The sequence below is a fragment of the Rhinichthys klamathensis genome, unplaced genomic scaffold (genome assembly GCF_029890125.1).
Source record: "Rhinichthys klamathensis goyatoka isolate OS25496 unplaced genomic scaffold, OSU_Roscu_1.1 h1tg000159l_1, whole genome shotgun sequence".
In the NCBI taxonomy this organism is placed as follows: Eukaryota; Metazoa; Chordata; class Actinopteri; order Cypriniformes; family Leuciscidae; genus Rhinichthys; species Rhinichthys klamathensis.
This window is the reverse complement of record NW_026606693.1, coordinates 590,001-603,510: the sequence shown is the minus strand read 5'-3', so window position 1 is coordinate 603,510 and position 13,510 is coordinate 590,001. Positions and strand designations below refer to the sequence as shown.

The 13,510-nt window shown below is 34.5% G+C and overlaps 1 protein-coding gene and 1 long non-coding RNA gene across 2 annotated transcripts in view; one reads left to right on the top strand and one right to left on the bottom strand.

Annotated features, from left to right (window-relative positions):
- Window positions 1-996: 996 nt before the first annotated feature.
- On the top strand, window positions 997-9,771 carry LOC130091081 (uncharacterized). Its single transcript, XM_056258775.1, has 16 exons — window positions 997-1,318; window positions 1,556-1,649; window positions 1,769-1,840; window positions 2,182-2,577; window positions 2,734-2,835; window positions 3,486-3,718; window positions 5,216-5,394; window positions 6,079-6,172; window positions 6,356-6,703; window positions 6,796-6,913; window positions 7,037-7,128; window positions 8,398-8,515; window positions 8,664-8,768; window positions 8,903-9,073; window positions 9,159-9,326; window positions 9,439-9,771. Exons 1-16 carry the CDS (start codon window positions 1,037-1,039, stop codon window positions 9,666-9,668), a joined length of 2,802 nt encoding a protein of 933 aa, XP_056114750.1. The 5' UTR covers window positions 997-1,036; the 3' UTR covers window positions 9,669-9,771.
- Window positions 9,772-13,070: 3,299 nt separating this feature from the next.
- LOC130091083 (uncharacterized) overlaps window positions 13,071-13,510 on the bottom strand; it is a 1,271-nt gene continuing 831 nt past the window's right edge. Inside the window, exons 3-4 of the long non-coding RNA XR_008807772.1 lie at window positions 13,394-13,437; window positions 13,071-13,167 (exon numbers count right to left, since the gene is read on the bottom strand). This is a non-coding gene — a long non-coding RNA (uncharacterized LOC130091083). The remainder of the gene's footprint in view (window positions 13,168-13,393; window positions 13,438-13,510) is intronic.

Genomic DNA, 13,510 nt, shown 5'->3' with positions numbered 1-13,510 from the left:
TAGATTCAAATCACTTAGCCTTTGGTATGATTACTGAAATGTAAATGTGCTATCCCAACTTGTATTGTCTAATCATTCAGTGTATGACCGCCTTTAGCTGCAGTGCGAAGCCAATTGATTTATTTGATTTTATATAAAAGAACATTGAGTTTTAAAACACTGTCGTGGTGTGCTTTGCATGCAGTCACACGTTCTCCTCTGTAATTCAATTTTGTTCTTCTCTGGCACATCTTATAACACCTTTGCCCAGTCAATATCTGGTTTTGCTTTCTTTAACACATTAAAGTATAATTATCCTCAGTGACATATCGCTATTGCCGTCTCTCTACTGCAAGCGATGGGACAAACACGGCTGAAGTGGGATGGTTGTAATCAGCACTGTTTTTGCAGCCTGGTCTCACAAATAAAACGTACTATGCATACGTAAATAAAAACGGTCAAATACGTATGATATGTTACGTATTTACAGTGCCTTTTACGTATCAAATGGACGTAATTGCAGGTTCGAAACGTATCTAAATGTACGTAAAAACAACCTAAAATACGTACAGATAGGACGTGTTTTGACTGGTCAGTAGCCTACTCCGTAACCAGTAACAAGGAATAAGCAGGCTTTTTTAAATGCGTATCTACTTAATTTTATATTGAAGACTTGATTTTCTACTTGGCCTTGTGAAATATGAATTATAAACATTATGATGTCGTTGTTTTGTTTTGATTTGATTTTAAAATAAATAATAATCTGACGAAACCAGAAAAGACCGCGTTCCCGACCGGATTCATTTCAGAGTTGCAACAGATTCCGAGACGGTGTTGACATTTCAGGTTCAGGTGAGGACATTTATTTATTTATGTGAATATATTTATAATAGTTATCTTTTTTTTTATGAAATATGTTCCAAGTAGTCAGCTGTTGTTTTTTGTCAAAGAATGACGTATTTCTGGCTTGCAATAGAAAAGTGACAGATTTTTTTCATGCATTTGTAGTGTTTTAATTTTATTTTTATATTTTACATTTTCAGATCACACTTCTTAGATGATAATGTCACAAGAGCTTGATGGACAACTAATTAGAGGTCGCGCAGTTGCGGAAAACCTCGATAAAGCGTATGACCGCTGCCAAATGGACGCCCTTCTTAAACAAAGCAACACTGACCCTTCAAAAACCGACCTTTGTCAAATGGTTAAACAAGGGCAAACAGTTATTCGTTGTCTTGACAATGAGAGTTCAAGGAACGATCTCGACACTCTCATAAAGGAGTCCAAACAGCTGTTTGGACGACCAACCCTGAATGGCCCAAAGGTCCAACAAATGATGGTAAAATAATGTCGTATTTGAACGCAATCAGTATATACAATTTGACTGAAAATTTTAAGATTATTATGAAAGATGGATGGAACAATGTATATAATTTAATTTACATTGTGTTATTAATTTAACTGATTATGACAGCCCGATTAATCTTTATGTGTAAAAATAAGTGTCAAGTTTCTGAAATAGAAGACGTAGAGTCTTAATGATGCACAGATATTGTGTAATGTATGATATTCACAGACAAAGAAAAAAATGACCCAGTCCAGATTCAAAGTCAGAAGGAAAACTAAAGAGAAATCATGTCTTCAAAGAGGAAAACCTTCTACGTCACATGGTAAGGTTTTGTCATCCTAAAGGAAAATAATGTATTGTATTGTAAAGCTTTTTTATTATTGTTATTAGTATTATTTTATAACTAAGATGTTTTGACTGACTTTTATTTTCATTAATCAGATGCAAGAGTCAACAAATCAAAGGCTGGTCCAAAGGCAACAGAATTGCTTCAAGACCAGGGTCCAGATCATGGTAAGACATATGATTTATTTATTATTATTTTTATTTGTATTAAACATTTATTAGGTGTTATTTTAAAGTCCTGTCTTTATTTTTTTTGTATATAAATGATAATTTTGACATTTGTTCCTGATGTGCAAAGCTGCAGAAGCCCCATATGATTATTATTTATGATACTGCTATAAAAATAGTCCATACATGTTTTGCTTAAACTTCAAAAAATCTGATAAGAACAACAGTGCCTTACAATGCAATAAAAAGCAATGCTCTGTATTTAGGTAACAGCAATGGATAATTAGACAGTGGTGTACATAATTTGATATTGTTTTTTTTGTTGTTGTTGGGTGTGACAGAGTCTCTTCTACACGAGTTACAAGACTTGCTGTCAGCTGCTTCTTCTAACCTTAATTCTGAGAGCACACAACCATCAGCATCACTGCATTGGGGTAAAAGGACATTAGCTGCATCAGAAAGATGGAGGGAGGCTAGACCATCTTTAATCGGCAACAGACTTGCAACAGAACATATCGACATGCAGATGTGTTCAGAGTGCAAGGCAAAAGTGGCGGTGGTAAAGTGTAAAGACTGTCTGCCTAAGCAGTATACCTGCATTGATTGTGACTGTGCTGTTCACCACACACAAGTACTTCACAACAGAAGCACAATGATTTCAGGTTTCCACAAGGCTGTACCACCAACCACAGTGGTGAAACAGGACTCTAATGGGCAATATTCTCACCATCATGAAGGTATTGTCTTATTTTAGTTTTTAAGTTAAAATTATTTAATTAAATGCTTTTTAATCACATTCATATATTGGTCCTTGTAAATGTATTTCTTAGTAAAGTCACATAACTACAAGCTGTCTTTGTTTTTCTTGAACTTGTTTTATTTTTTTATCGTAGATCGACTCTTACCAATGGCACTTCCAAAGAATATATGCAATTGTGGAGAGGACATGTGCTGTGTTGGTGTAGGGAGGGCCATTACTCTAGTCAACATGAAGGGTGAGCCAATGAGTGAGCAGATAATAAAATATGCCCTTTAGCATGCATGTTTGTTTATTGGAAAAGTATAATATATGTATTCTACTTTTTAAAAATGTCCTTGGTACTATTTACCAATTATTATTTTTGCTTCATTAAGCTGTACCACAGGTACAGCAGTAGCCAATTTGTGTATTTAAGTTGATGAATATTAAACTAACATGCTGGTTTGCTTTACAAGCACATCTTTGAGGATATAGTATCTATAATACCAACACCTTATTTGTCTCATTTGTTTGGAGCATCCTTGTCTAGAGAAGACAAACAAGTTAAGTCATTGGGAAAATCAGAATCAGTGCTGAGTCTTATTTAATTTAAATGTGTCTGTAAACTGCTGAATTATTAAAACCAAAAGAAAAAACTTCTGCCTGTTCTAACCCTGCTCAGCCAAAAACAAATGTAACTAATAATTCTCTATTATTTAATAATTATAATGCCATACAACACATCTGCACTGGTCAGGCCTGACTGGATCTTGTGGTTAATTTCCACCCCTTACAATAGTATGCAAATCTTTTTTTGCCTTTTTTAAAACTGTGAGTTTGGATTTGGATCATTTGCATTCTGTCATCATACTTTATTATTAAATGTAATTTACAATTATTTTACAGGTCGCTACGACCTGTCATTGCCCAATCTGCACTGTCGAAAATGCAAAGAAACATGGATGCCAGGTGTGTTCGAATTGCAGAAGAGTGGCTACTGGCCTGCAACCCTGAACTTTTGCACCATTTATGATGAGGAAGTCTTCATGTCCTTTGAAGACTTGAAAATGGCTGCTCCAGGATTGTCTCGTTTAGCATTCATGCGAATGCTTGACATGAAGACGGTGCATTATGGCAGAGTGAGTACCTTTCTCATTTACTGATCTCATACTATTATTCTTGAGTTCCAACCTCATGCAAGCAATGTATGGCCCTGTTTACCCCTGATTTTAAGAAGCGTTTTGATTGACTGGATCACAGGTAGATGAGGGAGACACATTCCCATTTACACCTGTTTTTTTAATCCGTCTCTTGTCCACTTTCACCCACTTCTGTCCTGATTTTTTTAGAGTGGAATGTATATGGGCTTTATATACTATATATAGCCCATATACATATATACATTTAGGTGGAGCGTGTTTTTAACTACCTCTGGAAGTGTTCAAAAGTGGACAAGCTCAAAACATTTTAGACCCCGGTTAAATCTGTATTTATCGTCGATCACTTGTGATCTGACAAACGAAAATCCATCTTTTGTTAACATCAATGACCCAATGTTAAACTGCTGAACTCCTGGGATAAAAAAAAAAAACAGTGAGAAGTATCATTAAAAACACCTTGATGACAGAAACAATTGTCAGACTGGTTCAAACTGGCAAAGTCTATGGTAACTATTCTGTACAATTGTGAACAGAAAATAATAGCACTGTAGAATGCCTTTTCTTGCTATTTTGGTTGTACAAGGAGGATCTACATAACGTTATTCTGATGTTATTGATGATCAGCATATTTAAAGGCCATGTTGCAGGCTAACCACCACTGTTGATTAATGTGAACATAAATCACTCAAGATATGTATATCATTTTTAAAAAGTCTCAAATGGTCTTAAAGACCAGTTGTACACGTTTCTGGTATTAACAGGTTTTTTTTTTTACGCAATTCGGTGATGACGTCACGTTGGGGAGAAGTGGAGGAAAGGGTGCCTCAGCCTAGTATTAGAACTATGGCGACTGACTGGGATGAGGAAGAGTTGGCAAGAAGAGCCAACATGCATGATAGCCCGCAGCCGTACAATTTAGAACCTGCTAGACGTGAGAGGGCAAATGATGTCAATCTACTATATATTTCTATCTAGCTGCTAACTTTAGCTATATCTGCCAACGTTATGCTGTCTGCCTATCTCTCTCTATACTTGTCTATCTATATATCTAGTCTGTTTATATATCTAGTCTATCTATATATTTATCTCTCTATATCTATCTACTTATCTATTTATCTATAATCTGCGCAATCTGAATACTCTCGTGTTCTACTCGTCGCTCTCAACAAGGCGGGCTTTGGAAATTCTCTCCCCAAGGTGATGTAATGCAATGCATTGTGGGGGAAAGGAGAACCGTTGCAAACTGCTGTAATATAGTACCTACTTTTTCGTATTATATTCCGTTTTGTGATACCCAACAGCATAACATACAATGATAACAGTTTAAATGTTTATTACCAACAAGCAAATTGCACAAATTCGTTAAAAAATTAACCCTGCAACATGGCCATTAACTTATAGAAGATAGTAAATATGGAGAAGACTTACAGAATTCTAGGCTTGGTCATTATAATATTACTATGTATCTTTTACTAGAATGGCACTTTATGTGGTGATACATTTTTGAAGAGCTTTTTCGAATGGTCCATATGCCGTTATGAGGTTGACAAGATCTGCAGTGAACAACATTTCACGTGCCCAGCTTGTACCCCTCTAATGCTGGCAGTTGCTGTGGATGGTAATAGAAAACTTCACCGTTTTAAAAAGGCTGGGAAGTAAGTGTGGTGTTGTTGTTGTTGTTGTTGTTGTTATTATTATTATGAGTTTTACTTTTTGTATGGCAATAAATAATTGTATTAAAATTATTATAATTTAAAAAAATGTTATACTATTATGACTTAAAGGAGCTGTATGTAAGAAATGTATTTCAAATAATCATAAAATGGCCCTGATATGTCACTAGACATTAAGAAATCATGTTCATTTCAAATACTTATATCACTGACAACAGTAGTCCGGCCAGCATTTTGTCATTTAAAAAGTGAAGTTGCAGCCCTCAACTGATGTTGATGTTCACAGATCTACCAATCATGCAGTGGTGTTGCAGCATAGTTACCACAGCTGCAGATACAAACATGTGGGATAAAAAAAAATGCTGGATCCTGCAGCCTATCTGGCAACCTCGAGTCAGGGGGATGGGGAGGGGATACACCGCTCTACAGTAATTTGAAAGTGATTGCAGTACCAGTTTTGGCCACAAACTTACATACAGCTCCTTTTAATGTCTTGTGTAACTAGTACAAAGACCTTGGAGCAGAATGTTTCAAAGGATAGTTGTGTTCTTTCTATTATTGTCACAACAATTCTTTGAATTACACTGAAATAGTTTTTTGTAGGTTTATGTTCATTGTTGTTTAAAAATCAAATCTAAAAAAATCTATCTAATTTTGTTTTATTAGTTCAGAAGGCTCTGGCTACTTCGACGGGTTGTTTCTATGCAAAGATGAGGATGTTTCATCTTTTGTTCAATATATCCGTGAAAAAGTGCAACATGTAAGTGCACTACACTGCCTCAGATTGCTTGCAAGTACACAGTATGATTTCATATGTTTGTGAAAAGTTTTATACACTGATTTCACAAGTATAATGTCTACACAATTCATGATCAAGCCTATCAGCTTATTTTCTGTCTATCCCAAATGCCTGTTTTTCCTTTTATTTTTATATTTCACGTAGGTGGGAGGCAAAGGTGTTTGTGGTTCTGCAGAGTTTGCAGCTGCCAAAGAGTCTTCCAGAAAGACCAGCAGTAAACTGGATGAGGAGGGCATTGAAGTTGCTGTCTGTCGGCATGGTGTTCTTTTGAGGGCACTCAATATGTTCAGAGGAGAGATCTATGCCTATCCTTTGTACTTGCAGAAAGAACTCTGCACAGAAAATTCAACTTTCTTTTGTGCTGACATCATGTGCAAATACTGGCCATACTTAATTAAAGTGTGCCAGGCCTGCCCGGAACTGAGACCTCTTCTGACCATGAAGCCATTCCTCTCAGTTATGCATGCGAAAGTACATGGCATAAAATGCGAGGTAAATTACACCAATGTGTTCATTTGCCTATTTAAATGTTGTTTTATATTCTGATAAAGCCTGTATGTACTAAACATTTTCTCACTAAATAGATAAAATGGAGTGGAAGCTTCCAAACGGGTGCTGCATATACCATGGGAGAAGAAGTAGAACAAGCGAATAGCTTTTTATCAAGGATTGGTATAAGCACTAAGTTTATGTCCAAAGGAGGTTAGCAAGTTTATTTGTAATATTGCCTTTCCAAATATTTCAATTTTCTAGTAACATTTAACCCAATAAATATGAGACTTTGGTATTTGGTGTAAACATTACATATGTTTGTTTGATTGACAGGACGCACAGATTTGCTCACGTTGCAGTGTATGGGGTGGAACAAAATGAAGGTGCAAAATCTGTGCCAAACTCTTTGCACAAGATACCAAAAGGCAATGTTTATTTATATTATTCTTTATTACCTGTGTTAAATGTGAAGCATCAATCTCTTCCAAAGTTCCAGAAACTACTTGAATTTTCTGGCATTTCTCACAAAATATCATGTCTACATCTCATTTAATTTATAGACAGACACATTGTTAAATTGATCAAATTATTCAATTGTTCTTCATTTTGATTATACCTTTCAAATATTCAGATCATAGTTTGAAAAAAAAAATTTATGTGAAACCCTCAACAAAAGCTAATTGCAGTTGGAATTGGTTATCGACAGTCCAGACTGTAAACCAATAGATATGCTGTGGAATGATATCTAGAGAGCTATTTAGACCAGATATTCTAAAACGTAGCTGAGATGAAGCAGTTCTTTAAGGCCACTGAAACTCTCGGTTGATGTTATTGCTGCTAAAGGTTGAAATGTTATTGCTGCTAAATGTGCTAAAACACCAGGGGTGTAACAATATATCGTGCCACAATATATTGCAATACAAAAATGCAACAATACGTAATGTGGATAGTGACGATACGTATCGTGGAGAGTCCCCCACAAATAAAAATTACCGTGTGAGGAAAAAAATTCTAGTTTTAGTGTCAGTTCTACATTGAACTACTATATATAATGTATAATAATGCAATGTGGGTATATTTGTGGGTCCTGATATTGCCAAATGTCTGATGTTACCAGTAAAAAGTGGCTGACATTATTTTAAATATATTTAGTCAGTGAAAGAGTGCAAGCATATTCATCTAAAATAATTCTGTATTTTCAGACTCAGAATCATGAATATTTTTAAATTGGTGTCACCATTGTCCTTGGGTTACAAGCACCAAGTCCAAGCCTATTCATTTAAACCCACAATGTAATATCAAATTTAGCATTTTAATCAACAGTACATTTTTGTTTACCTTTTATCATATGTCTTGGAGTATCGCAATAATATTGTATCGTGGGTTCAGTATCGTGATTCTGTATCGAATCGTGACATGATGGTATCGTTACACCCACTATAAAACACATATTCTTTGCAATTTCACTTTTGCCACGGCTCTGATAATGTTTAATGGGATATTCAATTTGATAGTATTTCAAAACATTAAAAATTATATATTATTTTAATTATAAGCACATTTTGATTTGCCTATGCTTTTGGCTTTCATGAAGATGAGATGACATTTTGTGATCCATTTATGCAGAAAACCAACTAATCACATACTCTTGCCATTGTAACTAACTCACTGGTTTACTGGTTTGTATGTTTCAGACTCAGCAGAATCTCAAAAAAGAGACTGAAAGCCTACATGAAATGAAAACCGAACTGGCTGTAGATGATGGCGTACTCCATCAGTGGGTCACAGATGTACAGGAGTGGGCACACACTAGTATGTAACCGCTACAATAAATACATTTATACTGTAATTTAGTGTACAATTGCAAAACACTATCACTGCAGTGCTATAACTTGTGATTGAACAAGCAGTTTTATAAATTGATTAACACTGAGATGTCTTTTTTTCTTCTTTTTTTAAGCAACTGTTAGGGACTGTGATGCTACAATTCAGCCAATAAGGAACACAATAGAAGAATTGTCTTTGTGCATTAAACAACGGAAGCATCGTCTTTACAGACACACTGGTATTTTAAATATTTAGGGAGAAACGTTGTTGTTGTCTTTGTCGTTGTTATTACTGCTACTGCTACAATTATTGTCGTTAACAGTAACAAATAGTCATAGGCAAAATGTCTAATGTCAATTCATTATGTTTCAGCTACAAACAAAGGACGAAATAAAATAAGAAGAAAAATAAACGAGGAGAGAAAGAAGCTGGCTTCTGCAGTTGAGCAGCACAATGCCCTTGCTGACCCTTCCACTAACATTGTGTCTGTCGAGGAGGTCCTTCAAAATGACTATGTTTTCCCCTGGCAGCTAACAGTGCCAGGTCAGTGATGCATAGCATAGGTATTCACATTAAAACATTTTGTCAATATGTCTTTTGATTTACATGATATACCTGTATTTTGTAGATGATGTCAACCTCTTAACAAAGAAGAAGGTCTTTGACAAGGTGATGCTAATTCGACGACTAGAGGAAGAAAAGATCATCCTTGTTCAAGAGGCAAAGCAGCACTGGCTTTATCTAAGAAGTCAGGAACAAAAACTGAGCAGTTTGCTTGATAGCATCATTTCAGGTGGTAAGAATTGCTAAAATTGCTTTTGTCAATTTAAAAAAAAAATGCATATTTCGTAACTGATCCCACATGAAATGTTAACTTAATTGTCTTTTTTTGTGTGTTTGTTTTATAGTTAACCCCTGGAATCTTCCAGATGATGGGATTCAAGGACTTCGGTGTGTGTTGCAGAGAAAATTACATCAGCTAAGAGCACACCAGGACACTGTTAACATAAGTTATCAAGCAATAGACAGCATCACGCAACACATTGCTGTTGAAGAATGTGATTATGGAAGCTGGCCAGAACACCTGGAAGCCCTTTACTCAAGCAGTACTGATCAGAGCTCTGATGAAGATGACTAACTTCTGCTGTAGTTATTAATGTACATTGCATGTTGTCTGTCTTTCTCGCTTCATATGTTCTCCCATTCTTTTTCTCCATATTTATGTTTCCTTGCTCTTACTATATCTATATCTATATATATATATATATATATATATATTATTCACACATAAATATGTCCTCTGTGTCTGCATGTGTGCATTTGTGTGCTTGTACTGCAGGAGACAAAAAGGTTAACTGAGTAGGAAGGGGCATTAAGAGGCTAATATGAAGTAATCCATTTTGTAAAAACAAATTCTTTCTCTTTTCCAATGGGATTCACAGACATGTAAACTATAGTGGAATGCTGGGATTGGGGAAGGTATGAGAAGTGGTTTGAGAAATACATTTTTTTTTTTTTTTGATGGTGATTATTACAAAAAAAAATGTTAAATGTTGTTAAATAAAAATATAAAAAGTGGCCAAATCTAGTAGTTTGTTTGAGTGACAACTGATTTCTATGTGAAATTTACAGTAGGAAGTATGTTATACTTTTTCTACTACAGGCTATTAGATTTAAATTTTTAATACAATATATTTACACACACACACACACACACACACACACACACACACACACACACACACACATAAAGAGTATATAAACTAAAAGTTTAACTAACTTTGTCTTTTATAAAAAAATCTTTGTACTATGAATAACCACCTTCATCGTCTAACCGTATATTTGTCACGTGATTTCTGTTACTTTTTCCACCGCTAGTGAGGATAAACCAACCGGTTCCCAATTCATTCTCATCAATGTAGAATGATATGTGTGTGATGTTTTAATGATACACACTTCAATTTAACGTCGGTCAGTCGGTGCAATGGGATCATTCATTTAGTGATTTTAACATCTAAACAATGTATACATATATAACAATATATACAAATAGCAATACACTTGTATGTTGTTTATTTTGATATTAGTGTTCACACATTAGCCTATGACATAAACCTTTGCACATAGGCCTACCCTTCACCGACCCTATGTTTAATGTTTTGTCAACTCATAATTGGTCAGTAGTTTACCCAGATAGGACCAGATAGCTACATCTATGAGATGTCTATATGCATCTTTTCATTTGGAATATATATTTTCAGGAGTGTTTGTTCATGTTAAATAGACATTTAAAAACAGCAGGCTGTCCTTGCAAACCACACAGAAATACAGTATGTCACACGCTATATGGAGCAAAGATAAGGATAGGCTACCAGTCCAGCAGTTTTTTGTTGCAGTTGATTTTGTTTAAGGATTGGAAGAAAAGGATTGTCTCCTCTGTCTTTTTGACACTTCAGGTGGTGTTGGTACCCCAGAATTGATTTGCACCGATGCCCAGGAACCTAAAAATGGACAATTTCTAACCATGTACCCATTAATCCGTAAAGATGCAATAACTGCACTGCTCTTCCTTAAATTTATTATGAGTTTTTTTGTTTAGTTTTTTGTTTTCGTTTTGAAGAGTCCAATGTGAGATTATAGTTGGAACATCACTTTGCCAGTTTTTGGACTTCATCTCTAAGTTGTATCATTATCAAACTTAAGAGGGTGTTTGTGGTTTGAGTGAGATACAGTCGTTTACAAGTATAGAGAGCATAAAGGGGACTCAGCACACAACCTAGTGGGATGCCCTTGCTGAGTGTGAGGGCTGAGGACAGGTGAGGGCCCAGTTTAAGTCTGAGGGCAATTTGTCAAAACTTCCTTGATCCAATGACAAATGGATTGTGGAAAGCCTAATCCGGAACATTTTGTGATTATATCTGCCCGGAATGACTGCATTAAAGGCAGAGCTAAAGAAGAGCATCCTCACATTAGTCACTTGATGTCCCAGGTGGCGCAGTAAAGACAGCATCTCCTTAGACCTATTTGCTCTGTAAGGGAACTGGAATGGATCAAAGGGAGCTTAGACTAACTTTGTGAAGTTGTTGGACCAACTTCTCAAAAAATTTCATAAAGATACACAAATGTTCATTGACATAAATACTTGGACTAAGGATTTTGAGAAAGTTACTGGCTGTTGCAGGTTAACCGTTGCATTCTGTCATCTGAGTGCCTAAGTCAAAGTAAGTTCCCCTCTTGAATGCCCTTATGGTTGATATATGAAACCCTAACCCTAACCTGAAGCCTCACTGCTATTTGTACGGGTATGCTTGTATGAAAGGACATTAAGGTTCATGACTTGTAATTTAAATAAACAATGACAAAAAAAGGTTGAACCGCAATGTCTGCAAGAGTAATTTACTATGTTTGACAGTCACATAACAGTTTGACAGTTTTGTCAACTACCAACATGCATAGCTTTTACTTTACATTATTTCTGCATTCTATGATACTTGAATGTGGAGTATCCTTTTTGTCTAATTACCTAGTAAAGATTTATTTCTTATAACTTTTTACAAAATGGCCATATTATAACTGTTTTTTTTTTTTAATTCTCGATTAATGATATACCTTTATAAAAACAAATGTATTATTGTAAATCTATATAAAAAATTGAGTTTTAACAAATTAGTGAATTTTTAACCATTACATATTTTCATTATTTTATGTGTCCATAAAACCCCAGGAGTCTATAACATGTAAAAGTATATTTTTATATAGATAAAACAATTTGTGTATGTATTTATATATATATATATATAAAACCATTTACCCATTAATCCGTAAAGACGCAATAACTGCACTGCTCTTCCTTAAATTTATTATGAGTTTTTTTGTTTTTGTTTTGAAGAGTCCAATGTGAGATTATAGTTGGAACATATATATATATATATATATATACACATAAAAATTGTATATTGTATATATATATATATATATATATATATATATATATATATATATATGTATATAGATATATACTAGATTATAAATATAAATGGCTTATATTTCGACAGACACAGTTCCATGATAAATGTACTGTAGTGGGTAGAGATGAGACAGAGTGGGTAATGAGTTTTATTGAACAACAAAAATCTCCCCAATAAGGAAAAACACATTACTCTCAAACACTCGCTAGACTATAACAGATATTGATACTTCAGGCACAGTGCTAACTAAAACATTATGGAACAACATAGGATGACAAGGGACATACTGTAACAAGTAGAAATTGTGAGAACAAAGGGAGAAACGTGAAAAGAGGGTAACAAAACAGCAAGTGGGAAGAATGAACTAATAATGAGTTAACAAAGTCAAGACAACATGCGAGTGGACATGGCACACAGATTAATTAACAGCTCAATGATGTTTTGAAATGCAGTGAAGTATATGTATAGAATATAAATATAAAACCATATAAAATATGTATGAAAATATCAAATATAATATAACATCTTTGATGGTTATTTACTGCATTGAACTTTTGAATATATACATATATTTGTAAATTAACACACATCACTTATATTTATTCATTTACAAATCAGTCTGCATGAAAAAGTTCATAAGGCTCCCATGTGTCCTTCCACTTTGCTCCACTGAAAAACAAAATAAATTACATTTATAAAAAATAACAAGATACAAGTAAAACTACATCTCAGTAGCAGAATAATAGAAAATAAGGGAAATAAAGATTACACAAAGTTGTGTAAAACTGTAACAATATTTGTCAAATTTACAGCTTAACTTGAAAACTCTGGATGCAAAGCTTAGACTAAACATAATAATAATAATATTGTGGAAATCAATGTAAAAAGTACATACCAGCCAGAGCAAGGCTGCCAGCGCACCTTTGTCTCTTTCTTCCCCTGAAATTTAAAACAAATAACATTAACTTTTATTATATAACTATATTATTATTATTTTTAAAATATTTTTAGA